Below are 25,961 nucleotides of genomic sequence, written 5' to 3'. Positions count from 1 at the left end.
CCAAATAATAGGCAACGTTGCCTAAGCCAGAACCTGGATGCCATCTTAAACACATTTCTGTCAACTCTCAAATCCGGTAAATCTCAAATCTTGTGGATTCTGTTCCCTAAAACATCTGCTTTGAAAGGAATTAATTTTGATTAGATCATACATGACATAGCACAGAATTCAACAAGCACACAAGATATACAGGAGAAAAAACTTTCCTGCCTCTGTCCTAGCCCATCTGGTGTTCTCTCCAGGGACATTCATTAATAAAAGTTTAACAATCCTTCCCAAAATACTCTGTATATATCCAAGCATATGTATGTATATATTCCCCTTAAAAAAGCATGTAATGGTACAGCTTGTTAGAAACAGTTTTTGCTTTTCTCACTTAATACATTTTGAAGACTGTTCCAGACCAATATAAAATCTTCCATTTGTCTCTGCCTCTCTGAACCCTACTGAGTTCCTCTGAACCCTACTGAGTTCCAGGAGTAGGTTCTTAACGGCTCTCTTTGCCTGCAGTCTTGGTCTTCAATCCATCACCCACACTATGGCCAGAAGGGTCTTTGTAAGACACAAGTCCTGCCCCCAAGTGTGGTCTTCTGGAAGCCCTCCCTAAGCTGACCCCAGGCAACGCTCCAGCCTCCTCTTCTCTCAGGCTCTATTTCACCAAGCTGGATTTCTCTTAGTTCCTGGATAGTGCTGGGTTCTTCTTCTTCTTGGCCCTCACAATTTCTGGACCTTTCTACCTCCCCGTGTGCATTCTCCCTTCCATCTTGCTGACTTCTAGTCATCTTGTTGGTCTCAGCCTCATGGTCATCCATTGGTTGTGTGTGCGTGTGCGGGGGTGCTGACCAGTAGGCTAGGTTCAAGTCCACCTGCTCTATGTTTCCAGGCTATCTACATTTTCTTTTTTATCACACATCTTGCACCTTATCATACTTATTTGTTTCAATGTCTGTCTTCTTTAGTAGACTGTAAGCTCCACAAAGACAGAGATAGTGCCTACTTATTCATCACTGTGTTCCCAGTGTCTGGCATAATTCCTGGTACAATGTAGTGTGCAATAAATATTCATTAACTAGATCTATGAATGATTGACCAGTTTTTATTCTAAGCTCTCTCACTGGCCATACTTGAGTTTTTTTCCACCTGTCAAAGGTGGTAAAAAAAATATATCTGCCTTTGAGTGGGGTTGTAATAATCAAAGATAAGCACATAATATGGGTAAGGATATCCTTTGGAAAGGATAAAAACCAATGCAAATGTGATTATTGGGCATTTTTTTCCAGGTTAAAGATGCTTCTGTGTGTTTGTGAGAGACAGAGAGAGAGAGAGAGAGGAGCGAGGGAAGGAGGAGGAGGCTGAGGAGGAGGAGGTGTGGAATATCATAAGGAAGAGGGAAAGGAGGGAAGAACCCCAACAGCAAAGCTCTGGGACAGATCTTACTGAACCTCTGGTATGTGGGTCCTTCTGAAAGAAGCATTCGAGGCAATATACAAGATTCTGCCCCTGCCCTCTGGAGCCCAGGTGAGCAAGAAGCAGCCTGCACGGACATCGGTGTAGTGTACAGCAGATGCAGCTAGTGAACCGTGTGCTGAAGGGTTAAAATAGCTGGCACATGTTTTGTGCTGCCAGGCAGATGTCAGGTTTATTCACGGGGCTCCAGAACAGGGACGGGGAACAGGGCAAAAGAAATGCCGATGTTCCTGCCTCAGGAATTCTTTGGGTACCCCAAACGGTTACCATTCTCCCTTCCTGTCTCCTCCCTCCTTGGTTACTTCAAAATACAGAATGCAGAAAATCCTTGTTCCTGGGTGCCTCACAGACCAGCGGCAGGAAGGCACAGGAGGTTTTGCTCCCACAGGCATCACTGGACTTGAAAACTACGTCCTCTCCTAGCTGTTGATGAAGTGTTTTATTGGCACACCGCTGGGTTCTGGTGAGAATGGTTGGGTAGCCCTGGGGGAATGGCCTGCCTGGCCTTGGGAAGCGAGGGCAGAGGTCAAGGTCCCTCCCTGGTGCTGCTGTGCTGGTAAGGTCGGGGGCGCTGAGACCCACCAAGCAGGGAGAGCGGAAGGGAGCGATGAGGGAAGTAAGGGCTGGCTCTGGAGGTCCCCGGGGCCGATGCGCAAGGCAGAGACAGGCAGAGAACTGGAGCTCGAGGAAGGGCAAACTGTGGCACCCCTTAGGCCCCTGCATACCCGAGATCACTCAGTGAACAGCTGAGAAAGTGCTTGACGGGGTGTCCGTAATCCTTGACTTCTCCTGGCCAAGCCCATTGGTAAAGGCTAATGAAGGAAAAATAAGAAATGTGCAGGGAAAGAAATACCTAGACCGGTGTCACACCAACAGGAGAGGCCGGGTAACGTGGCCCCCTGTCTCTGCCGGGGAAGAGGGGGGGCAGCCAGGCAGGAGCCACCCGGGGCAGGACTGGACACACCTGCCTTTGTTTGTGCCACTTCTTTGTTAACCCTGGCGCTGAGGAGGCGGCAGTTATGGCCACGGGCCCGAGGGAGCGAGGCTTGTGCAAGGCCAGGCTGCAGCTGGAGGGACCGAGCGTGGGTCCCCACTCGCCCAGGCAGTGCTGAGCTCCGGTTACGGGGGACCTGCGCATGCGCGCGTGCCCGGAGCTGGCTCTCAAAGGGCCAATCTCCCTCCAGCCGTGCTTCCTTCTGCTTCCCTTCCTGCTGCTGGACGGGTTTCCCTAACTGCTTCCTGACCAGGCTGTGGAGCCCTTTAGGGACGACGGGTGCAGGTAAAACCCAGTTTCGGTTCCCCCACTCTGCCGTAGTACTAGCTGATGACCTCTGCCTCGTCCACCTGTCCTGCCATGGTCGTGGCAATAATAGCAGCACGCACATGGAAGCACGTGGGTCACTAAGATCGTCTGGAGGTTACCAGTTGTCATGGCAGTATCTCTGCCTTCCCCTAGTTCACTTCTCTGATGCTGTCACTCCCTCTGCTGTTCCTCAACCCTAACGGAGCACCTCCTTCTGATTCAGAAACAAGATGGTAAGGGAGAGAGAGAGAAACCAGTGACTGTGGATCCACTAGGTGACCTCTGTCTGAGTCCTTAAAGACTCCCTCCACGCTGGGTCAGAGAACATCACTCCCAGACTCCGACACCTGCTCACCCCACATAAACCAGGTCCACCGAGGACAGTGGCAAATTGTTCTCCCTTTGCCCAGGCACGAGGAAGTGTCTGCCTCTTCACCTTCTCGCTCCCTCCTCCTGTGAACCTGGTAGGCAAGAAGACAGCACCCAGTCCCCGTGGCCTCTGTCCCAGCATCCTCTAGGTCTTAGGTCAGGGGTCACCCCTCCCCTGGGGTCCCCGGCCAGCTGGGGAGGTGGTGCTCAGAGTAGGAGGGTGGGCTGGAGGGAGTGGCTGCTGCCCCAGGTGCTTTGCCTCACATACCACACCCTCCCCTCCATCCCAGGGGCTCCCCCTTCCCCACCTTCTGTAGGCTAATGAATCCTCCAAGGGCGGCGGAAGTCATTTTCTCTGTGTGTGGGCTGGGGATTGACAACCCCCCCCCCCTCCCAGGACACACACACACGTACATACACTTGCAGGGCCCCCTGCCACGCCCCTTGTTCCCCCGTCACCTTCAGGGCCCCTCTCCCACACACTGACCCACCTTTGCCTTCGGGGCCCAGGAATGGAAATGTACCCACTAAACACCTTGCAGTTCCCTCAGCACAGACCGCTCTCCATAAAACACAGTTCAGCATATACTCTCTACCAGGTGCTCTGATGGGGAGAAAGAAGCTGTGATGTGCTCTAATCTCTTCCTGTGAGGCTCTGCCAGTTGGGGGAGACAGGCAGGTAGGGGGACAGTGTTCACGCAGTCCTGTCCTTCAGACAGGGCATGAAGAAGGAAGCTAGAGCACAGAGGAGGCGGGACCAGCCCTGGCAGAGGCAAAACAAGAGACAATGTGATTTTGAGTTAAGCTTCAAGGGATGAGCTGGAGTCTATGAGCCAGATAATTAATGTGAGGTCTCTTGCTGAAATGGGGCAGGATTGATGGGGTTCCGAGGGCTGGTGTAAAGGACATGCCACAGACCCTATTTCATCCCTGCTCAGTTCAGCGGTGAGCAAGGGAGTTCGATGGAACTGTCTCTGGGAGGGACAAGGGGTGAGGTCTGTGGGATGGACGGTACAGAAATCCACTCCGTGCAGGTGGCAACGCCCCGAGGTCGGGGCTGCACTGGTCCCATGGAGCGGGGGGGGGGGGGGGGGGGGGGGGGGAGGGGGGGAGGGACTTGCCCCTGGGAGGGTAAGCTGGTTACTGAAAGGGCTCCAGGACACAAAAACAGCAACAGAAGAGAGGGACGAAGGACTAGGAACAGAGGCTCTTACTGTGCATTTGCTGTGGGCCAGGAGCCTCATGCGGGCTCACAAGGAGCCTGTGAGCCAACTCCTGTCAGCCTTTTATAGACAGGCCACGAGGGCCCAAAGAGAGGCAGCTCCTTGCCTAAGGTCACCTGAGCGTGACTGTGCTCATTTTATGGACAGGGAAACTGAAGCTCGGAGGGGTGGCCTAATTTGCCCAAGCTCAACTAGTAATTAGCAGAGTCTGACCTGCAACCCAAATGTATTTGGTCTCAAGGCCCGTGCTCTTTCCCCTACAAGATTCACGGCCCCTAAAACAAGAGAGTCTAACGTTTCTACTAGAAAGCTATTTCCTGGATGTTTCAATTTCAAATACTCCCACCAAAGCAAAGATGATAAAGCAAATGACTTGCATTCATGTGACACTGGGGCACATAAAGTCTTCTGTGCCCATTATCTTCTCTAACCCAGAGAGCAACCCTGTGGAGTAAATAGGGCAAGATTTCTATCCTCATTTTATTGATAAGGAAGCTGATTCTTGGAGAGATTGTAGGATTGAGGTCACAGATCTCACCAAAGCAGAGCAGGACAATAATCTGGGCTTCTGGGCCCCTGGAGAGACCTATCCCCACAATGGCTCCCTCGCTCGCCTGTGTGGACAGATGGGCAAATCCAACCCAGGTGGGAGGGGCGCCACCCTCTACACCCAGCCTGCAGTGAGGGCTGACACCGAGGGTAGAACCCAGAGGCGCCCAGGCGAGATGCTAGCTCATGGCACTTGCATACCTAGCCAGTAAGCATTTTAATACATCCATCAGCTCCCCTCGACAATGGGCACACAACCTCGAATCACACGCTAGCACTTTCCACGTAGACTCCGACAGGCAGCCTTGTGCTCTGATGTCTCCTGTACTCTGGTCTGTGTGTAAGGATTTTAGGCCCAGCCCTGAGTGCGTCATGGTTCTTGGACTTCCCTGTAGCTTGGGGACACATCAAAGTCAGCTCTTGGAGTTGGGAACCTCAGCAAGGCCAGGAGAAGGGGGAGGGATCAGGGAGGGGACCCGGTGGCCTGAGAACTGTCCCCAGGGCACAGCCTGTGGATGGCAGTGCTGATTCCCCAGGGCCTGTGAGCCGATCCCTATCAGGAGATTCCACCAAGCGCTCCCATGCACGTACCAGTACCAGCCACACTGCCACGCGCACAGGGTCCCACACACGGCGGGCACCATGGGGCGGGGGGAAGCCCATGCCTTGTGGGCACGGCTGGTGGGGGAGGCTCATGACAGTGAAGATCCTTGTATTTCCTAATTTCCTAGTGTCTCTTGCTGTAGTGCCTGACCAATGACCTCAGGCCCTTGGTGCCTAGGTGGGTCTGGAATAGCCCAACAGCCTTCTGCAGAATGCTCTGTTTGGCTTCAGTCCCTCCCTTGTATCTCTTGGCCCCCTGGCCCCTGCCTCTCCACCTAGCTCTCAGCCTCCCACCACGCCCTGCTCAGGTATCTGCCCCGGAACCTGCCTTGCCATGTGGGGAAGCCTCCCATTCTCCTCGCTGCAGTCCATCCAAGCCCAGCTTTGGGAAGAGGAGCCCCAGCTCCTGCCCAGGTCTGCCTCCCAGAGTCCTGCACCCGAACCCCAGCCCACTTCTGCCTCCCCTATTCTGCTCCTTCCCAGCTGCTCCTTGAGTCCTCACCCAGGGCTCTCAGGAGAAAGCAGACCGCTTGCTCCCACCTTCCCCTCCCAGTGTGCACATGCCTGTATGTATGCATTGAACAATTGCCCCTACTTTGAGAACAAGTCTGGCATTTTGCTTGTTTTTTATGACGAAGGCGCTGGGGTGTCTGCGTGAGTGCTTGAGCTAAATAAATAGAATTTGAAAGAGTTCTTATCATGGCCCGTTGCCCTTTCACTGAGTTTGTTGGGGTGGGGACAGAGGAAGAATAAGAAGTGCAGGTGGGGACAAGTCTGGGGCCAGTTCGCTGATAAAGGGCTGCCACCGAGGACCGCTGTGGAGAAGGCTATAGTTTCCAGTTTGAGCACACGCTTTTGGTTGGGGTTTTAAATAACAGTGATCCAATTTGGGATAATGGCTAGACCCTTTCTCCTGAGCCCCAAACCAATGCTGTTTACTCTGGGCCCAGTGGACCCACGGCTTCCTCCGCACACCCCCCGAGCCCAGCGTGGAAAACACGGCCCAGAGTGCAATGGGGTGGAGTGGAGAGCCGGCCCCTTCCCGCCTTGGCGGATGACCACAACCTCGTCTCTGGCTGTCAGCGCTCTGGGAATTGTCCTAGTTGGGGAGCTTTAGCCCCTCCCCACTTAGAACTTCAGGGGTCATGGGATCCTGCCATTTATAAGGCCAGAGGGTGATCAGAAGAAGCCATGGGGCCACAAGTCCTGCCTGCTGAGCTTCTCTCTCTCTCCGCTGCTTGGTAGAACATCTGCTTCAGTGATGCAGAGGGAAAGACAGACACATTCCACCTGAGAGATAGGAGGTTGCTCTGAGCTCCATCCTGTCTGCACCTAGAGCTGAGGGGGGCTGTCTGGGGGAGTGGAGTGTGGAAGGGAATAGGAAAACTTGAGAACCGAGGAGTCCTTATTTTTGCAGATCGGGAAACTCAAAGGTAAGTAACTTGGCCGAGGTCCCATAGTGATTTCTGGTCCAACTGTGGTTGGAATGCAGCCATCCGGGTTACACATCTTGCTCTCTTTCACCTCTTCCAGAAACCAGCGTCATGGCACATTTGGCATCTTTGGAAAAGTCTCTGGGGGCTACACACCCTTCAGCCTCTTTCGTGGCTGGCTGAAGCACCTGCTGGAGAGGAATGTTTAAGTTCCAGGTAAGGAGGGGCGAAAGAAGATGGGGCAGGTGGCTGAGCAGAGGGGTCTGGGTTTGGGAGGGATAGACCTCAGGGTCTGGGGAGGAAGGAGCAGGAGGCTGGGGCAGAGCTCGGCGGGGCTCCTTCTAAAGCTTCACCTTCCAGATGCGGGGTTTAGGAGACGAGATGCTCTGAGGAGGTGCCAGCCCAAGGAGAACTCTCAAGGTTGACTCAGAAAATCTTCCATTTGAGGGGAGATGGAAGGGGAGGGGAGAATGGCTGACAGTGGAGGGACATGGGCATGGGTCAAGAAGGATGCTCCCCTCCGTCCCACAGCCCACCTATGCCCTTCGGGCATATTCTGCAAAGAATATGGGGTCAAGGTCCAGGAGAACTGAACCAATACCTGTGAATTTGAAAATCTACAGACCAGTAACACAGACTTATGCACACACACACAGCAGAGCTGCTCTAAAATCTTGCTATGACACATTGGTCCGTTTGACATAAATATTCCATGCATAAATACATGCCAAATACTGTGCCCATGCCTATCCGAGGAGGTGGAGCCAGCAGCAAGATGCCATTTGTCGCAGCCTCTGCCCTTCCTCCCGGGCCCTGTTTCTGCCACCAGCTCAGCGCCCCAATCGTGTTCCCCTGGGCCTTGACCAGATGTTGTCAAGCAAGCAGAAAGAGGCTGGAGCTCCTGCCCAGCGTCCCCGATGGTGTGAGCACATAGGCCGGTCCGGGCTGGAGGGTGCAGGAAATGAGGGCAAAGGGATGGAGCCACGGGTAGCAACAGGGACAAGGAAAGGGGGCTGGGGACGAAGGTCACATTTTGGGTGAAAGTATGTGACCCTTCTGCAACAATGTAGACCTCCTGACCTATGAAACCTGAAGGAACTCAGGTGACTCCTCTTCATTTGGAATCATAGGATGTTTGAGTTGAAAAGGACCTTGGAGGGTTTTGAGCACAAACTGCCCCCCAGGTAGCCCCCGATCCGGCCCTGGATAGAGGCCAGCACGCCTGGCTCCCAGTCAGGCAGCTCAGCAGTCCACCATCCGCAGCGTCCCTGGGCAGTGCTCAGCGCATGCGTGTGTGTGTGGGGGGGGTGTGCACACCCATGTTCACCTGCTGACCTGACACCCGCTTCCATGCAGGCTTTATGAGCTGGCACACAGGGCTTGTGAACCCAGTGACTGGAACAAACTCCAAGCTGAGTGAGCAGCGGTTTTGACCTCGCTGCCCTGTGCTGGCTCCATCCTCACAACCTCTCTCCTGTTTTTCCTTTGTCGGCAGCCCTGTGCACACCACATACCACACACCACACCGGCAGAGCAAAGGAAACACCCTCCCAAAGGGCATGGGGAGCAGGGATGGGGTGACGCAGTCAGCCGGACAAGGAAACAAAGAGCAGAGATCAAAATAAGAAAAAAAACGAGCATTCCAGAGAGATCATTCAGAGTCATGGACACATGACTAAATATTCCATGCATATATCCCACATTATAGACCATCACACACACACACACCCCCCCACATCACATGCCACACATACATGCACGCCTAACATACACATGCACAAAAACCCCACACAGGCTAGCACAGTCTAAGACCGACGGAGCGGATACAATTGCAAAGAGAGCCAACGAGAGAGGAAAAACAGAGGGAAACATTGATAGACATAGGACAAACAAAAAGAGGGGCAAAACCAGAAAAGAAGAAATGTATACGCTTTTTTGCCCTAAATCAGTGGTTCTCTGTGGAGAGTGACTTTGGCCCCCAAAGAACATCTGGCAATGTCTGAAGACGTTTTTGGTCATCACGACTGAGGAAAGGGGATACTACTGTCACCTGGTGAGTGGCAGCTAACCATCCTGCAATGCATGGGACGGACCCCCCCAAAAAGAATTACTTGTTTGAAAAGAGCAGTAGTGCCCCGGCTGGGAAACCACGCTGGAAATGCAGAAGTCAGCCGCATGCAGCATCTGCGTCCCCTGCAGGGCTGTGCTCCTGTCCTGCCCATACGGATACACACATCACCTCCCCAGCCACCGCAGCCCCGCCAGCATGGCCCTCACCAGGGGCCCATCATACCCTGGTAGACCACTGCCCCTCTGCCTGAGGACCTCAGCAGCCGTGCCCAGCCTCCCCTGAGTTCCAGTCTCCCTCTCGCCTCAGCCCCTGGACCCACAGCCTCCTGTATTTGCATACTTGTCAGGCATTGCAACCGAGTCCTCCCCCGGGGAGGAGGTGCTGCCCAGCATGGACTCGGAGTGGGGTGGGGAGCCATGCAAGGCTCCTCAAGACAGGAGGAGCACCAGGGCATCCTCCCTGCCCCCTCAGAGCCAGCCACCCCAGGGAGGAACAGGGGATGTGGCTTTCAGATGTGAGAGGACCTGTGTGGACAGCGACACCCAACCCGAGGCCCGCCTTCCCCGTCGTCCAAGCACAGGATGTTGGCTCCAAGCACGAAGAGGACACTGTTGGCAGAAGCTCGAATCCAGCCATCTGCCCCCACCCCTCCCAGCCCTCCATGCCCATTTTGAATCTCTGCTCAGTTTCCCATAAGTCATGGTGCCCCATGCCGAGGCAGCACCAGGTGGAGGAAGTGGCGGAAGGAAAAGAAAGTTGGGAATGACTGTCCTCCTGCAGCCTCCCTCCTCCACAGGACAAACACCGCATTGCATTATTCCCTTTCCCACCTGGGACTGAACTGGGGTCTTCGCCTGGAGCCCAGCGGTAAAGAGAAGGTGGGCGGGTCAGCAGGCAGACACACACCGGTTTAATGGGCACAAAGGTCCTGGTTTGGGTCCCAGGACCTTCCCCCCCACCACCCAACCTGAACCCACTGACCCTTGGGTGGGTGGGGAAAGCAGCTAATCGAATTGCACTGTTTGCTCAGGGCTCTATGGCCTGGCCTCGGGCCCAACAGAGGAGACAGGAGTGTGGCTTTCCTTCTAGATTTGAGGGCAGCCGTTCTATGCCCTGCTCCCAGACACACCCCACCCCTGCCCCTCAGCCTCCCTCTCTCCCTTACACATACACACCCATGCACGCGTGCACATACCACACACACACACACACACACACACACACACACACACACACACTCTCTCTCTCTCTCTCTCCCCCCCCCCCCACTGTGTCCTCCAGCTCTCTGAATCAGAGACAGGTAGTAAAAAACAGACTCTGCAGCTAGGGAGTGACCCACACATACCTGTGACTCTAAATGCCCAGACACCCAGGCCCCAGGCCCCTCCTGTGCCATGGGACTGCACATCAGCCAAGGCTTTGGTCTCTTTCCAGCAGGAAGGCTGAACTAGCTGACCATGACAGCTTGCTCCTGTCAGAGTTCGGTGCGGTGGGACCAGGATGGGCATCGTTCTTCCCCGTGACTGTGTAAGCCACTGCGCGCCCCCCTGGGGCCTCCATCCGCCCACTGGATGTGGGAGTGGGTCTGAATCTGGCCACCACCACGAATTGGCTGTGTGACGTGGGTGATTTACTTTACCACTTTGGGCTTTGTTCTTTTTTTTTTTTTTTTTTTTGCTTTTTAATCTGTAGAATGTGGACAATAATACCTGCCTTGCAAGTTGGATGTGAGTTTACATGGGAACATTCAGCTGGGCCCAGCAGGCAATAGGGGGTGAAGAGAGGCTACTTACCCCCAGAGGTTGCAAGAGAACATACCTGCAATACTGGAGGCATATTTATATATTTTTTATACTAAAAAATTCTTCATTGTTTATCTGAAATTCAAATTTAATTGGACGTCCTGTATTTTATTTGGTAACCCAATACATATATGCTGTGTTGGGGAGGGGTTCTAGAATTCCAGGGTAGGGGTCTGTGAAGTCCAGGGGGCCAAATCCTGCCCACAGCTTCATTTTATGCCCTGGCTGTGGAGCTAAGAATGGATGGTGCGTCTTTGAAGGGTTATCAAAACAAAACAAAACAAAACAAAGCATGTGTGTCAGAGACTATATGCCTCTATGTGGTTTGCCAAGCTTAATATATTTACATGTACTATCTGGCCCTTTATGGAAGAAGTTTGCTGATCCACACTGTGTTTATATACCTATTCTGGGCCAGGCTAGCGATTAAACTGGAAGTGTGAAGGAAAGCTAAATCTCCAGGAGAGAAAGGCCCAGAAAAGACCCTGGAACAGAGGTGGGCGCTACTCACTCCCCACGGGGGCCCCTCAATCCCTGAGGCCTGCCTGACTCCTCCCCTCCTCCCTCGGTTCAGTCTCTCAGGCTAGTCTGACTTGTCCAGGTCTTTCTATAAAAGGTCACCAGGTGTCCCAAAGTCCAAGGGAGACGCCTCCACTCTTTGAAGGCCTCCCCTTCCTGGACTGGCCCCTGGGGCAGGGAGAGAGACCCAGGTGGGGAAGGAGTGAAAGCCAGGCCGCAGCTTGAGGGCCGGTCTGCTGGCCTGTCTCTTTAAATCTCAGGTAATTTGGGAGCAGGGAGGGAGTGTCTGCACAGGTCCTGCTCACTCCCAGGAGGAGCTCCTGAGGAGGAGCCAGCAGGAGGGAGTCCCAGCTCTGCCAAGTGTAAGAACCTCAGAGCCCTCTGCAGTCCCGCTCTGGCTCCTCAGGGAGACTCCGCAGGGACCCCGGGAGGTAGGAGACTAGGAGACGGGACCTCTACAGGGAGAGGGCAGGCCGGCCCTTGGGGGGGCTGATGTGGCCCCAAGGCTGAGTCCTGTCAGAGTCTGGCCTCGGCCTCAGCCCCCCAAGGAGCCGGCCCTACACTCTATGGGGTTGCCGCTGCCCAAAGAGAAGGGGCTCATTCTCTGCCTGTGGAGAAAATTCTGTAGATGGTTCCAGAGACAGGAGTCGTGGGCTCAGAGCCGAGATGAGCAGAACCTGCAGCAGCAGAAGAGGTAAGCTTCAATCTGCTTCCCCTGCACCCCCCGGGCGTGCCCCTCACGCCCTTCCAGCTCCCCCTCTTTCCCCCTTCCCCACCCCTTTCCCCCTCCCCCTCCCCCAGTCTTTGTTTGGCACCTCTGTTTGAACAGACTGTGCTTCCAGGCCTGGCTCCTTGGGATTATTTTGCCTCAAAGGTCTTGGCCTGTGGGGCTAGCTCCCCAGGATGCCCGGTGGAAGGGGAGGGGGCTGGCACCCACACAGGTGCCTACTATCTTTAAGGTCCAATTCAAGTATGCAAGCCTCTTGCACTTCCCTAAAGGCCAGCCACCTTGCTGGGCCTTGGAAAGATTATGGCATCATGGAAACACCACCCCAGAGGTGCTGGTGGGTCAAGACAATGCCCGATATCTCTACTCCCTGCCCCTAGAGCAGTCTTTCCTGCAGAAACATGTAACACATACATGGACGTGTGCGGGAGTGAATGAATGAGGCAGGAAGGAACTGCAGACACTAGGAGCCACAGACAACAAAGTGCGGCTGCAGTTGTCATTCCTGTGCACTATCACCATCATCAGCCATTGCCCAGGGCCCTGCTGAATGCCAGGCACTGGGCGGACATGGAGCTGAACAAAGCTGGGACCCAGCCCTGGGGTTCGTGACTCTCCACTGGGGGGAGGGGTGTGGGTGCCTGGCCACGTTACCAGAGTGCTCACCCACTCTCTCATTCAGGCCAAGGAATGGGAGAGGAGGCTCTAAAGTTTGAGCCCCAAGGATATTGCACTTGTTGCTTCCAGCCCCTGAAAACGTCCCTGAACTCTGATGTCCCCACCGCCCCCACCCCCCCCCCCCCAGCAGGGAGAGGAGAGGAGAGGAGAGGAGAGGGGAAAGCTTGAGGCCTTCCCCGCATGAGATGTCCTCTCTGAAGACTCCCTGGGCCTCCCCAGCCCGGACCTGGCAGGCTAGCAGGAAGTGCTCCTGTGGGGGCGTTCCCAGGGTCCCTAACAAGGCAGATAATACGTGCGATTCATAGAGGAAAGCCCAAGGATTTTGTACCTGAGGGTCTTTCTCCATCTCTGAGAGCAGAGGCCTGCCCAAGCCTGATGGGAGTGCCTGTGTTTCTTCTTCCTTTGCCCCAGGATTCTGGGCTGGGGGGCGTGCTCCTTTCTGAGTGCTGGCTTCCCTGACTCTCACACCAGCCGCCCACTTCTCTCCCCCCGGGCCTGGGAGAGTAGGGGCTGAGCGCATGTTTGGCTGATGACGTCTTTAGGCACAGAATGGCACTGTTGTTGGAGAATAGGCCATCCCTGGTTCTACTCCTCCCTTCCCACTCAGGACCCCGGGGCTGGGGGAGCCAGACACAGAGCACAGAAAGGCCTGGGGCTTGGAAGGGGCGGCAGAGCTGCTGTGTGTGCCAACAAAGCAAAGACCGAGTGAAGGACCACAGCCTGGCTGCTTCCACTAGTCTTCTCTGCCCCTGTCTCTTCTCCAGACCATCAACGGGGCCTGCTCTAACAGCCTTGGTCCAGGAAGGCCTGATGTCGCCACTTGGAGGGATCCCCTCCTTTCCTGATCTCCCTGCCTGCTTCCACAGTGTCTTGGCCCTCTTCTTCCCCGTCAGAGCCTGGGGTACTGACTCCCCACTAGCTGGGCACTCCCAGGAAGGAAACTGAAATGGCCGGAAAGGGAAGCGTCCTAGGCTGTGCGGTGAGCCAACCTTAGGGAAGACTTGGAGGCAACTAGATAAATAGAGGACCGTGTAAGTGAGGACAGTACTGACGGGCGAGGAGGTGGGCTGATGGCAGAAAGCAGCAAACAACATGACGAGCACCTACCTCACCTTCTATAACCCCAAACCTATGGGAGGCAGGGCCTGTTATCCCCTGGGGAATAAGGCAGGCCCAGAGTGAGCTAGTGATGAAGTCAGAATTCGTGCCAACAGCTCAGAGGGGGCCTCTGGGTGGGGTGGGGGAATCCAGAGCATGGTCCAGTGAGAGGGGCAGGCTTTATGGTCTCTCCAGGATGATCAGGAACCCAGCATCCCTCTCCCTCTCTAGCAGATGTGTCTTGGGTCTTAGTCCCACTACCACCTCTGCTTAAATCCACATTGTCAGACCCAAGCTGAACGATACCTTTCTCCCATTTCTTCTTCCTCTCTCCCTGGACCTCGAATTGTCTTATTTCCTGAGATTCAATGTATTAACTACTTATTGAGCATAAAGCACTCTGCTAGATTTGCAGAAAATGAACACAACATCCCTGCTCTCCAGGAGCTCACGTTCTCTTGGGCAAAACGCACCAGTATGCATCTGCTCGGGTGACATGGGAGCCTGGGGAATGTCCTCACCAAGAAGGGTGTAAGCAAGTGCCGTGGGCCACAGGGGAGGATGCTGTGGTATCTGCTTCTGCCCCGTGGGGGGGTATGCTGGCCAGCTCCCGGAGGCTCACACCCAACCCTGTTGCTGGCACCTTCTCTCTCCCTCTAGACGGTGGGAAGGCAGTGATGATCACTGGAAGTTCTCTGTTTGGATAGATACCTGTATAAATATGTGTGAAGTGATGTGTCTGGGAAAAGTAAGCTCTGGGGCTCTCCTGTCTATTGGGACTTCGTGCCTCAGTAAATACACGCAGATGCATGCTTGCAGGCACATGGGCTAGAGTTGCAGCCCTGAGAAGGACGGCCCGACTCCAAGTCTGCAAATAACCACTTTCCCCCTGAGCTTTGGCTTCCTCATCCAGTCGCCAAGAGCCCGAGCTGGGGGGAAGTGGCCCACAGGTGGCCGGTGCATGCCTCCTCCTCACACAGGACTGCTCTTTCCTGCGTCTGTGGTCATGGTTCTGGGCTGACCCCCTCCCCCTGAGAAAGACTGGAAAGAGCCATAAAACTAGAAGAACCACATAATTGAGTGGTGAGAGCCCGAGGCTAGGTTCCTGGCCAAACATTCTGCTTTTAACTCTGCGTGATCTCCTTGCAGCAATTTGGTTGTGCTACCTCAGTTTCCTTTTCTGAAAAATGAAAGAATCATTCAGCCTGTGTCACAGGGCTGTAAGGGGCAAGAGGGATAATAAGGAAGATGCTGCTTTGGAAGCTGAAAAGCACACTTAACAAATGGGATTTACTGTGATGAAAACAACCATGGGAGTCAAAAGGCAACCCCCGATGCTGGCAGGAGTTCGAGGGGCTGGGCACCTCTCCTCTCAGAGCTGTATCCACCCGGGAACCTGTACCCTGAGCTCCCGCCTTGTGTGTGCCCTCTCCTTCCCAAATGGTATGCTTGTCTGAAGGGGTGCCCATGGACACAACCCCCTGTGCCTCTCAGCCCTCTCCAAAGCCTGATCAACCCAGAGAACAGGGACAGAGAAATGGCCAAAGGGGGTCCCACTCCCAGCTCTGCCTCTGACTTGTTTAGACAGGTCACCTCGGGACTCCAGTCCTCCTTCTCCATCTGGGGCATGAACAGATAGACCAGGTTTCTAGCAACTTCCTAGCTCTAAAATTCTGATTTGAATTCTCCTCCCAGGCACTCTAGATTCTGTCTTGTTTCCAGCAACCAAATAGAAAACTTTGCTTGTGCGCACATAGACCTGTACACATCCGTGTACACATCTGTAAGGAGGAAGAGCAGCGGAGAGGACAAAGTGCAGGGAACAGGGAGAAAGGAAGGGAGAGATGCTCATGTGGTGGCCCAGAGGGAATTTCAGGGGGAAGGACGGGGTTTTACGTACTGTCAAAAAAATGGGTGAGGGTTTGAAGTACAATTTCTACCGGTTTAACATTAAACTAAACCATTCGTTTTCATAATTAATGGTCAGAAAATAAAACATTCTACATCCACACTGCTATAATTTCAGATTTTCTTTGTAATTTATTTTTGCTACTTAATCAGTGAGTGCTTAAAAGACTTTACCTTTTTGTTTCTCTCCTAGCTAAATATTTAACCATTTGTAAGAAAACACATATAGGGAATTTCTCATTCTTTTTAATGTGAAGAATCCTCTTTTTAAAAAGACGGTTTATGAATAATTCTGCCTGTAGCTCAGAGTTTCCCTACCTTGGCAGGATGGACATGTTGGACAGAAAACAATTCTTTGTTACAGGAGACTGGCCTGTGTCAGATGCTTCTTAATAGCATCCCTGCCCTCTACCCACCGGACACCAGGAGCACCCCTCCACCCCACCCCCATTGTGACAACCAAAAATGTCTCTGGACATTGCCAAATTCCTTGGGGGAGGGGAAAGGGGCTCACCCCTGGTTGAGAACCACAGCTCCAAACCACCATTTGTGAATCAGAGATTCTGGCAGTAATGTTAAGTATTCTACTAAATGAAGTAAAATTTTCCCCTGGAAGGGAATGAGTATAATTTAACCATTCAAACCAGAACATTTTTTTTTTTTTTTTTAATCAGTATCTCCTCTTCCTGCCCTAGGGAGGTGTGTGGCAGAGACCCTGTGAAGATGCATAGATTTTGCTCCAGATCTAAACTTCTGTGCTGGGTTGCTATGGTAGAAGGCACTCGTATCTCAGGCACAGGGATCTTTGGATGAGTCTGCTCTTGTGCCTTTTTTATGGGTCCCAAGGGTAGTCAGGTTTTGGGAGCTCAGCCTGACTGCCAAGAACGGGACCGAGGGCTTTCTCTGCTGTCCCCTGGTGGTCCCCTGATGCTATTACAAGTAATTTCTCTGATGCCCCTCAAGAACCATTCATACATATGCTGCCCCCTTTTTTGCTGGATTCTGGAGTTTGCCACCCAGAAGAGACCAGTTCTTTACACACTTTGCTGGGTTGGGTCATAAGGTGATTCTTCACCCAGAGTGTAGTCTGGACTGGGGTTGCCAGATAAAGTACAGGACACGGAGTTAAATCTGAATTTCATATCAATGGTGCATAAAGTGTTAGTGTAAGTATGTCCCAAATATTGGACGTGGAACATAATTATATTAAAAAATTATTGTTTGCGTACCTAAAATTAAAATCTAATGGAGCATCTGAATTTTTATTTGGCAAGCCCAGACGGACAGTAACTCCTCGTTCCCCAGGTCACTAGGGCGGTCGGCAAGGCAAGAAAAAGAGCACGTAGGAAGGGAGGTTTGTGGGGGACATTTGTGGGCTTCGGAGATGTGTAGGGACCAAAAGGGGTGTCTGTAGTCAGGCTACCAACTAGCCTCCCCACTCATGTCTTAGGGAGCAGAGAGCAGAATTCTGCACTAGGGTAAGAAGCCCCCTTGGATCCATTTCTAACTTTGCCGTTAACTTTAGTCCGAATAGGGCATAGAGCCAGAAGCTAATTGAAGGAGGGCAGAGAAGGGATATAAAGATGAGAAAGTGACTGACCTCTGCCCTTACGCACCCCTAGTATAGAGGAAGAGACAGTCTAATCACAACACACAGTGAAAGATGCAAAAATAAAAGGCCAGAGAATAGTATGGAAAACTTCCTGGGGACGGTGCCTGTGGGTGCTTGTGTGTGTTGGGGGATAGAGCTGGCTCTCGAATATTTATAGAGGAGGGGTTTGGGCAAATTGTCGGAAAGGCAGCGGCGGCGGTGGGGAAGGGGGTGTAGAAAATGTTCTTTGCAGCTGTGTTTATATATCAAGCATACTGGTTTTTACTTAGATTCTATGTTTGCCTAAGGTTGGCTTCAGGGGTGGCCAATGGGGATAATAAGGAGGGGCAGTAAGGCCAAACTACCCTCTGGCACTGCTACAAATTCATTCATTCTGCAGATAGTGGGAGAGTGTCTACCACGTGCGGAGCACAGTCCGAGGCATTGGGGTCACAGAACAGACAATGAACAGGGTGAGATGGAGGCGCTGGGTTCCAGGTGGAAGAGTGTGTGGCGCAGGTATCGGGGGACTAGGGTGCTCGGGGGCGGTGAGGCTGGAGCATCAGGCATAGGGAGTGAATGGGAGGAGGAGAGAATAGAAAGGCAGGCGCACAGAGTCTAGAAAGGACCTCTGTATTCCTTTTCTGTGGGCATTTAAGGGCGGACTTTCCTATGCCATGATGGTACTGCCATTTAGAGGGGGCACCTTGGCAGCATGGAGAAAGATGGATCGGAGGCAAATAGGGCACAGGGAAACTGTAGTTGGAATATTTTGCTAACAAGGGGCAGAATAGCAAATGAAGACATGAACTGATGAGGGTCAGCAGGGACCAGGAGGTAGGGTTTGGGTGGGGAGAGAACACTGAAAGTTGAAGTGACAGAGGCATGGGGGGTGGGGAGCTGGGGCCCACATTTGGGGAGATGTGAGTCTTGTGCTCATTCCTCCTCTCCTGACTGCCCCCCAATCCCAGCTCTTGGAGTTGATTTCCTGCCACCAGTCCTTGAGTGTGTGAGCTCCCATTCACATAGTGGGCCATCTATGGCTAAATGGGGTTATTTCATTTAGCTCCCATAAAAAGACCATGGCTTTGGGCCAAGAGAGAAATTGAATAAAGGGGGCCCCATGGGTCTTAGTTGGGCTAAGTTGTGATTATAATCTAGGTTTTTAGTTCATCGTAGGAATAAAACTCAAGAGAGGATCTGGTGAGTCAGAGAAAACGATTTTTTTTTTTTTTTTTTTTTTTTTTTGGCCTAAAACAAGGGAGAAGCAGACAGGAAGTAGGAAGAGAGTATACTCTGACTTAGGGGTCAGAACAGAAAGGATCCACTGTTGCTTTCTGATGGAACTCTGAGGAGGCTGTTGTCAGGAGGAAAGTGCCGGGATCAAGGGGCGTTGCTGAGAAGGTCTAGAAAGGAGAGCATCGCACCACTGGAGGAAATCTGCTAGCCTCTACATGTTGACTTCCTTCACAAATATGAGGGAGGAATTCCTTGTACCCTTAGTCCATGAAAACAAGGCTTATCTTGGGGGGTAATCACAGGGCACTTAGTGAAGCTAAACAGGGTTGCTCCAGAGGTCAGTAGGTCAGGAGGTGAATGAATACTTACGTAAAACTCCTCCCCTCCATGCTCGATATGCACAGATAACACATTCACACTCATTCTGGTCCCAGCACCCAGGGGATAGGAAACCAGTGCTGATGCTCTCCTCCACAAGCAGAAAGGGGGAATAGTTGGTTTGGGTTAACTAACTGGTCAAGAAAAAAAAAAAAAAATCAGACAGCCCTTTGCGCCCGATGGCCTCACTTCCCTGGATCAAGTTCAATGCCGCTGAGGTGCACATGTTTGTATGTGACGGAGCCCAGACATCACCCCTCATTGTACAACTGGGCATGCTCGCCATTGCCACCTTTCTGATCCCTTTCCCTTGTAGGATCTGGGAGTCTCCTCTCCTTCTAGCTGCCAAGGAGAACAATGTCCAGGCTCTCAACAAGCTACTCAAGTATGAGGCGTGCGAGGTGCACCAGAGAGGTAAGAGGCAGAGCCCTCTGCACCTGTCAGACCCACACACATGGCTCCCAGGATGGCCCAGCACCTTCTGCTGTGGGCCGCCAAGTCCCTATTGTCACCATCCCCCTGCTCCATAGAAGCCATATGACTCTTCTTTCTGTCAATGCCAGGAGCCATGGGGGAGACGGCACTGCACGTAGCAGCCCTCTATGACAACCTGGAGGCTGCCATGGCGCTGATGGAGGCCGCCCCGGAGCTGGTCTTCGAGCCCATGACATCCCAGCTGTATGAGGGTGAGGGGCCGAGGGGCCCAGGGTGGTGGGAAGGGGTGACCTGCTGCATATTTCAAGTCAGTCTCTGTGGCGGATCATTTGGGGAAACCAAAGAGGGCGTCTGAGACCCCTAGTTTCCATGCTTCTCTCCGTCTCCCTTTTTCCTCATCATCCTCACTGCACACCATTAGAGCACCAGCCCCCTGAGACCTAGCAAGGGGCCTAGAGCAGGAAGAGAAGGGAGCAGCTGGCTTCCCCGGGGACCCTGCCAGCCCAGGGGCTCCTCCTCCCTCCCCCCCCTCAGGCTGCCCTGGTGAGGAGCACAGGGTGTAGATAAGGGAGGGACCCCTGCAGGGTCCTGGGGCCACACCCCGTGACTGAGAGCTGTCTCTGGGCCAGGTCAGACTGCACTGCACATAGCCATCGTGAACCAGAACGTGAACTTGGTGCGAGCCCTGCTTGCGCACGGAGCCTGCGTCTCTGCAAGAGCTACAGGCACAGCTTTCCGCCGCAGCCCCCGCAACCTCATCTACTTTGGTGGGAGCAGGGCCAGGGCTGGGAGGAAGGGGCCGCGGGGAGGCGGGCAGGAGCAAAGGGAGGGGGGCTGAGGCGGGCTCCAGGCCCTGGGAAAGCTGGAAGGGGTCAGGCCTTACAGGGCTTAAGGCCAGAGCCAGTTCTCCCCACCGGCACTTGCTCCATCCCTGCCTCTGGTTCTGCTGACAAGTGTCACCAAGCCCAGAGCTGAGACGTGGGGGGCAAGGAGGCGGTCGCTCAGGGACACTGCCCGTCCCATCGGGCACTCACGCCACGGAGCCCTGTGTGTCCACAGGGGAGCACCCTTTGTCTTTTGCTGCCTGTGTGGGCAGTGAGGAGATCGTGAGGCTGCTCATTGAGCACGGAGCTGACATCCGGGCCCAGGACTCCCTGGGTAAGAGCTGGGGTCGGGAGGGGAGCCGGGATGCTGGGGGCGGTGAGGGCAGGGCCCCGGGTGGGCCGGGCAACAGCGGGGCCTTCGGTGCAATGGCCGCGCGACACCCGCGTCCCGCCCGCAGGAAACACCGTGCTGCACATCCTCATCCTCCAGCCCAACAAGACCTTTGCCTGCCAGATGTACAACCTGCTGCTCTCGTACGATGGGCGCAGGGACCACCTGCAGTCCCTGGACCTCGTGCCCAATCACCAGGGTCTCACCCCGTTCAAGCTGGCCGGAGTGGAGGGCAACACTGTGGTGAGGGATGCTGCCCTGGCCCTAGGGCGTCCTCCTAAAGACCCTTCCTTCTCCCCGAGCTCCCCACGGGGCGGCGTCCCTTACCGCGCACTCCCCCGCTAACCGCGCAGCCTCCCTGACCGGGAGCTTGGAGAGTGGCGCTCTAGGAGCTCTGCTCTGGTGACCCGAAGTGCTGTTCCCTTGGCCTGTCCTCTTCTCTCCGGTCCTTAGAGGGTCTGTGGGAAAGAAGGAGAAGCAGAAACTAAAGGGGGTTCACGCAGCAGAGAGGCGTGGGCATCGCCGACTGCCCGTTAGTGCCGAGGAGCGGGCAGCAGCCCCCTCGGGTGGCGTGGTTCCCGCGGCCGCTTCTCCCACTGACGCTCGGACTCCCCGCTGTGTCCTCCCAGATGTTCCAGCACCTGATGCAGAAGCGGAAGCACATCCAGTGGACGTACGGGCCGCTGACGTCCACTCTCTACGACCTCACGGAGATCGACTCCTCGGGGGATGAGCAGTCTCTGCTGGAACTTATCATCACCACCAAGAAGCGGGAGGTAGGGGTGGTTGGGTGGGAAAGCAGCCAGGGAGGGGAGTCGGGGTCTCTGAGCTGCTTGCTCTCTTTCCTTTCCGCTGAAGGCTCGCCAGATCCTCGACCAGACACCAGTGAAAGAGCTGGTGAGCCTCAAGTGGAAGAGATATGGGCGGCCATACTTCTGCATGCTGGGCGCCATCTACCTGCTGTACATCATCTGCTTCACCATGTGCTGCATCTACCGCCCACTCAAGCCCAGGACCAGTAACCACACCAGTCCCCGGGACAACACCATCCTACAGCAGAAGCTGCTTCAGGTGACATCCGAGGAGCAGCAGAGCTTCAGGGCAGGCGTCAGCCCTCTGCCCTTTCTCAGACCTGCGTCACGTTCCTGTTTGACAACCCCCGTTTCTCCCCATGCCCAGCTCCCAAACACTTAGGCACAGACTCGACATACAGGTGGAAACACACCTGCGCTCAAAAAGCAGAGTCCAAGATAGCCAAACCTAACAGGTTATAAAGAATCTGACAGGACCAGTGACCCTACACACTGGACACTGACTTGTGCCCAGAGGCAGGCGGGGCAGATGTATGGAAGCCCTGAGTGTTCTGACCGTGTTTCCCTCTCAGGAGGCCTACGTGACCCGCAAGGATGACATCCGCCTGGTGGGGGAGTTGGTGACCGTCATCGGAGCTGTGATCATTCTGCTTGCTGAGGTGAGGTGTGGGCAGGATCTAGGATGAGGCTGCTTGCCCCAGGGATCCAGCCTGAGCCCCAGGCTGCAAGTACCTTAGTGTCTTCTTGGCCCCTCTCCAGATTCCAGACATCTTCAGGGTGGGGGTCACTCGCTTCTTTGGACAGACCATCCTTGGGGGACCATTTCACGTCCTCATGTGAGTCTCTCCCCCAATCCCTTCCCTCCCTCCCTGGATTCCTGACCCCTTGGACAATCCCTGGAGAAAATTAAGTCCAGAGAGCCTTCTCCAGCGATGCGTGTTGCCCTGTGTCATTGAACTTGCGAAGGCCAAATCTGAGTGTGTGGGTGGTGCCTCCCTCAGTCGCTCTTGCTCTTACGTCCCCCAAGATAATCCCAGTGTCCTCTCACACCCCCCTCTGCTCCCCACCCTCAGCATCACCTACGCCTGCATGGTGCTGGTGACCATGGTGATGCGGCTCACGAACGCCAATGGGGAGGTGGTGCCCATGTCCTTCGCGCTGGTGCTGGGCTGGTGCAATGTCATGTACTTCGCCCGAGGATTCCAGATGTTGGGCCCTTTCACCATCATGATCCAGAAGGTCTGTGCCTCCCCCCAAGCTTTCTAGAGAGAGGTCCCAGAGCAGGGGCTGCTGCAAACATTTTCGTAAAGGGCCAGATAACAGATTTGCAGGCTCTGCGAGCCGCATATGGTCTCTACTGCATATCCTTCTCCTCCGCCTTGTTGTTTTCTCAATGCTTTAAAAATGTAAAAACCATTCTTAGTTCGAGGGCCGTGCCCAAACAGGCCAAGTGGATCTGGCATGCAGCCATAGTGTCTAACCCCTGGAGGGTGGAGCTGCTGGGCTTCACGGGGCTAGACGTGTGAGAGGCTGCAAGGGGCAACTGCTCAGGGGACCTGGGTGGAGGTATTTTCCTTCTCCTCCTCCCTTTAGATGATTTTTGGCGACCTGATGCGGTTCTGCTGGCTGATGGCCGTAGTCATCCTGGGCTTTGCCTCAGGTAAGTCATCTGTCTGGGATGGAGCCCTGGCGGGGAGAGGTTAGAGGAGCCCAGAGAGCGCAGAATGGCTGTGGATAAACCTGGGGGGAGGTGGGAGGGAAGGCCAAGATACAAGGCTGTTATGTCTGAAGATGGAACGTCCCTCGGAGGGGAGACAAAGCTGGGAGTGTTCTGGCGACGTGGGTCCTGGGATCAGGATAAGGCATCCTGAAAATAAGGGAATATCGGAACGCAAAGGACGGAGCCATGGAGGGCCGGAGATGAGGGGCGCGGCACTGAACTGGGCAGCAGAGAGCTGGCCGCGGTCCAGTCCCGTATATGGTTGCCATGGTAACTCTCCATCCCCTTGGGTGGAGCAGCCTTCTATATCATCTTCCAGACAGAGGACCCCGACGAGCTGGGCCACTTCTACGATTACCCCATGGCACTGTTCAGCACCTTCGAGCTGTTCCTCACCGTCATCGATGGGCCTGCCAACTACGACGTGGATCTGCCCTTCATGTACAGCATCACCTACGCTGCCTTCGCCATCATTGCTACGCTGCTCATGCTCAACCTCCTCATAGCCATGATGGGTGATACTCACTGGCGGGTGGCCCACGAGCGAGATGAGCTCTGGAGGGCACAGGTGAGCCCCCTGGCGGCCGGGAGGGTTACTGCAGGTGGTTCCCTCCCAGCCAGGGACCGGGGCTGAGCTCGCACAGAAACAGGATATTTTGACCCGACATGTGTCTACGTGGTCGCTGCGCAGTACACAGAATAATGCAGAGTGTCCAAAAGAGCTGGACTGGCACTAAAACGGAGCAGTACTTGGATGGCTGAAAAGAATCCTCATAGTTTTCTCAAAAAGTAAAACCTCAGGCTTTTCTAGAAGAGTCCACAAGGAATCAACCAACAAGAAATAAAGCTAATGGTGACTAAAAGGACATTTAGTAAATTAGTCTGTAAAATCGGACCCAGAAAAATTGGACGGGTTTAAAAAAAAATGCTACAAAAACTTCCCAGAGTAGCAGAAGTAATCTTCAGTCAGATCATCATGATGGAGACAGAAGGCCGTTCCATGAATCAAATCATTTGAAAATATACTTTAGAAAATAATTTCAGCAGAATTAAAAATGAAAATCCCCTAAATTGAATGGCGCCTAGCTGTGCTGTGTAGGAAACAGAGTTAAAAGGCCCTAAATTGGCTAAATGGGGTTTCCTCAGGAAAATATGTTTTCCATGCAAATGTATTGATATTAGATTTCTCAGGAGGATGTTAGCATTTTTAAATGGCATTTATGTCGGTAGGGTCAAAATATCCTGTGGCCTTGAGGATCCCTTTCTGTTTGCTTTGCCCTCCTTCCTGTCTCCTTGGAGCGAGTTCTCTCAACCTCCTGCAGGATCAGTACGGATGTCAGGTCGCCGGGCAGAGAATTGTGGGGCTCATGTCCCATTGACTCTCTCCCACAGAAGAGGGTCAACCAAGCTGACTCCACCACTCCCCGCAGCTTGGGGGTGTCGCTTGTCCCTTCTTGGAGACCATGAGCTCCTGCCTTTCCTAGCGATTGCTAAACGGTCCTTCCTCTGCCCAGCACCCTTTCCTGTCCCCACCCCTCGCTCTCTGTACCCAACCTCTGACGGCCCCACCTGTCCCCACACACAGGTGGTGGCCACCACGGTGATGCTGGAGCGGAAGCTGCCTCGCTGCCTGTGGCCTCGCTCGGGGATCTGCGGGCGCGAGTATGGGCTGGGGGACCGCTGGTTTCTACGGTGAGTGACCGGGGCAGGGCCGGGCGCCCCTCTGCTCAGACAACCTCCCGCTCCCCGGGGCCCTGTGCAGGCTGTCCGCTCCCTGGGCCCCTTGCCCACTGACCTGTGTTGACCTGAGGTCCCCACACCGGATCCCTGCTGCTAAGGGAGGGGCCCCACGAGGTGCTTGGGGCTGCAGGTGAGGGGCTGGAGCTCCTGTGCCCACACCAGCCGCACACGAGGAAGAAGGCCAGTCATGGCGGGAGGGGCTGAGCGCAGGACACGGGCAGGGCTCGGAACCAGCCCTTCCATCCCCGGCTGCCTCTCATGGCCTCCTGCTCCACAGGGTGGAGGACAGACAGGATCTCAACCGGCAGCGAGTGCGGCGCTATGTGCAGGCCTTCCACAGCCAGGGCTCCGACGACTTGGACAAAGCCTCCGAAAAACTGCAGCTGGGCCACCCCTTCGGCCCCCACCTGTCCCTCTCCACCCCCTCAGTGTCTCGCAGTACGTCCCACAGCAGCACCAATTGGGAGAGGCTCCGGCAAGGCACCCTGAGGAGGGAACTGAGGGGGCTGACCAACAGGGCTCTGGAAGATGGGGAAGGCTGGGAATATCAGATCTGAGCGCGCGCTGCCCCGGCGGCTGCTCTCCTTTTCCTGGGGGCATCAGAAGACACCACCAAGACACCTAGAGGTCTGATCTCCCAGGTCCAGGGGGAAGCAGAATGCACTCTGAGGAACGCCGGCTGGGAGTAACGGCCCCACGTACCACTACTTGCTCAGCTCTGGGGCGAACAGAAACCAAGGAGGGAGGTGGCCCTCACCTCACCCCGTGCACAGGGCTGGTGCCAGCAGGGGGACCAGGCTGCGTGGCTCTTCGGCCTTACGGAAGTACTCTGCACTGTCAGAGCAAAGCACTTTAAGGACAGGCTTGCCGTCTCTACCCCAGTGTTCCGGTGGGAAGGGGAGAGCCCTTCCCAGGGTGCTCCAGACAGTTGGGAGGGAGACTTGTGGAAAGCGTGAGTGAGGGGGGACAGGTACCGCTTTGGGGGTGGGGTGAAGCTGGTTGAGCCTTGCCACCTTCTACCTTCCAATAAAGTCGTTCCCTGCTCTGCACCCTTGTGCCTTCAGCTGGGTGGTGTCGCCTG

The 25,961-nt window shown here is 54.5% G+C and overlaps 1 protein-coding gene across 3 annotated transcripts; it reads left to right on the top strand.

Annotated features, from left to right (window-relative positions):
* Positions 1 to 1,896: 1,896 nt before the first annotated feature.
* TRPV6 (transient receptor potential cation channel subfamily V member 6) lies at positions 1,897 to 25,899 on the top strand. Of its 3 annotated transcripts, XM_027573581.2 has the most exons (18): positions 1,897 to 1,930; positions 2,652 to 2,746; positions 7,048 to 7,163; positions 10,453 to 12,033; positions 19,275 to 19,372; positions 19,522 to 19,644; positions 20,023 to 20,160; positions 20,453 to 20,551; positions 20,676 to 20,851; positions 21,238 to 21,384; positions 21,467 to 21,679; positions 21,993 to 22,079; positions 22,180 to 22,256; positions 22,494 to 22,659; positions 23,014 to 23,080; positions 23,440 to 23,708; positions 24,726 to 24,832; positions 25,158 to 25,899. In XM_027573581.2, exons 4-18 carry the CDS (start codon positions 11,906 to 11,908, stop codon positions 25,435 to 25,437), a joined length of 2,175 nt encoding a protein of 724 aa, XP_027429382.2. In that variant the 5' UTR covers positions 1,897 to 1,930; positions 2,652 to 2,746; positions 7,048 to 7,163; positions 10,453 to 11,905; the 3' UTR covers positions 25,438 to 25,899. The 3 variants fall into 3 exon arrangements, with proteins under 3 accessions (XP_027429382.2, XP_027429383.2, XP_027429380.2); XM_027573582.2 differs by lacking the exons at positions 1,897 to 1,930; positions 2,652 to 2,746; positions 7,048 to 7,163 and adding exons at positions 12,447 to 12,670; positions 13,509 to 13,723 and having other exon boundaries at positions 11,909 to 12,033; XM_027573579.2 differs by lacking the exons at positions 1,897 to 1,930; positions 2,652 to 2,746; positions 7,048 to 7,163; positions 10,453 to 12,033 and having other exon boundaries at positions 18,620 to 19,372.
* The last annotated feature ends 62 nt before the right edge of the window (positions 25,900 to 25,961 follow it).

The sequence above is a fragment of the Zalophus californianus genome, chromosome 12, assembly GCF_009762305.2.
Source record: "Zalophus californianus isolate mZalCal1 chromosome 12, mZalCal1.pri.v2, whole genome shotgun sequence".
Lineage (NCBI taxonomy): Eukaryota > Metazoa > Chordata > Mammalia > Carnivora > Otariidae > Zalophus > Zalophus californianus.
This window is presented reverse-complemented; position numbering and strand designations above follow the sequence as displayed.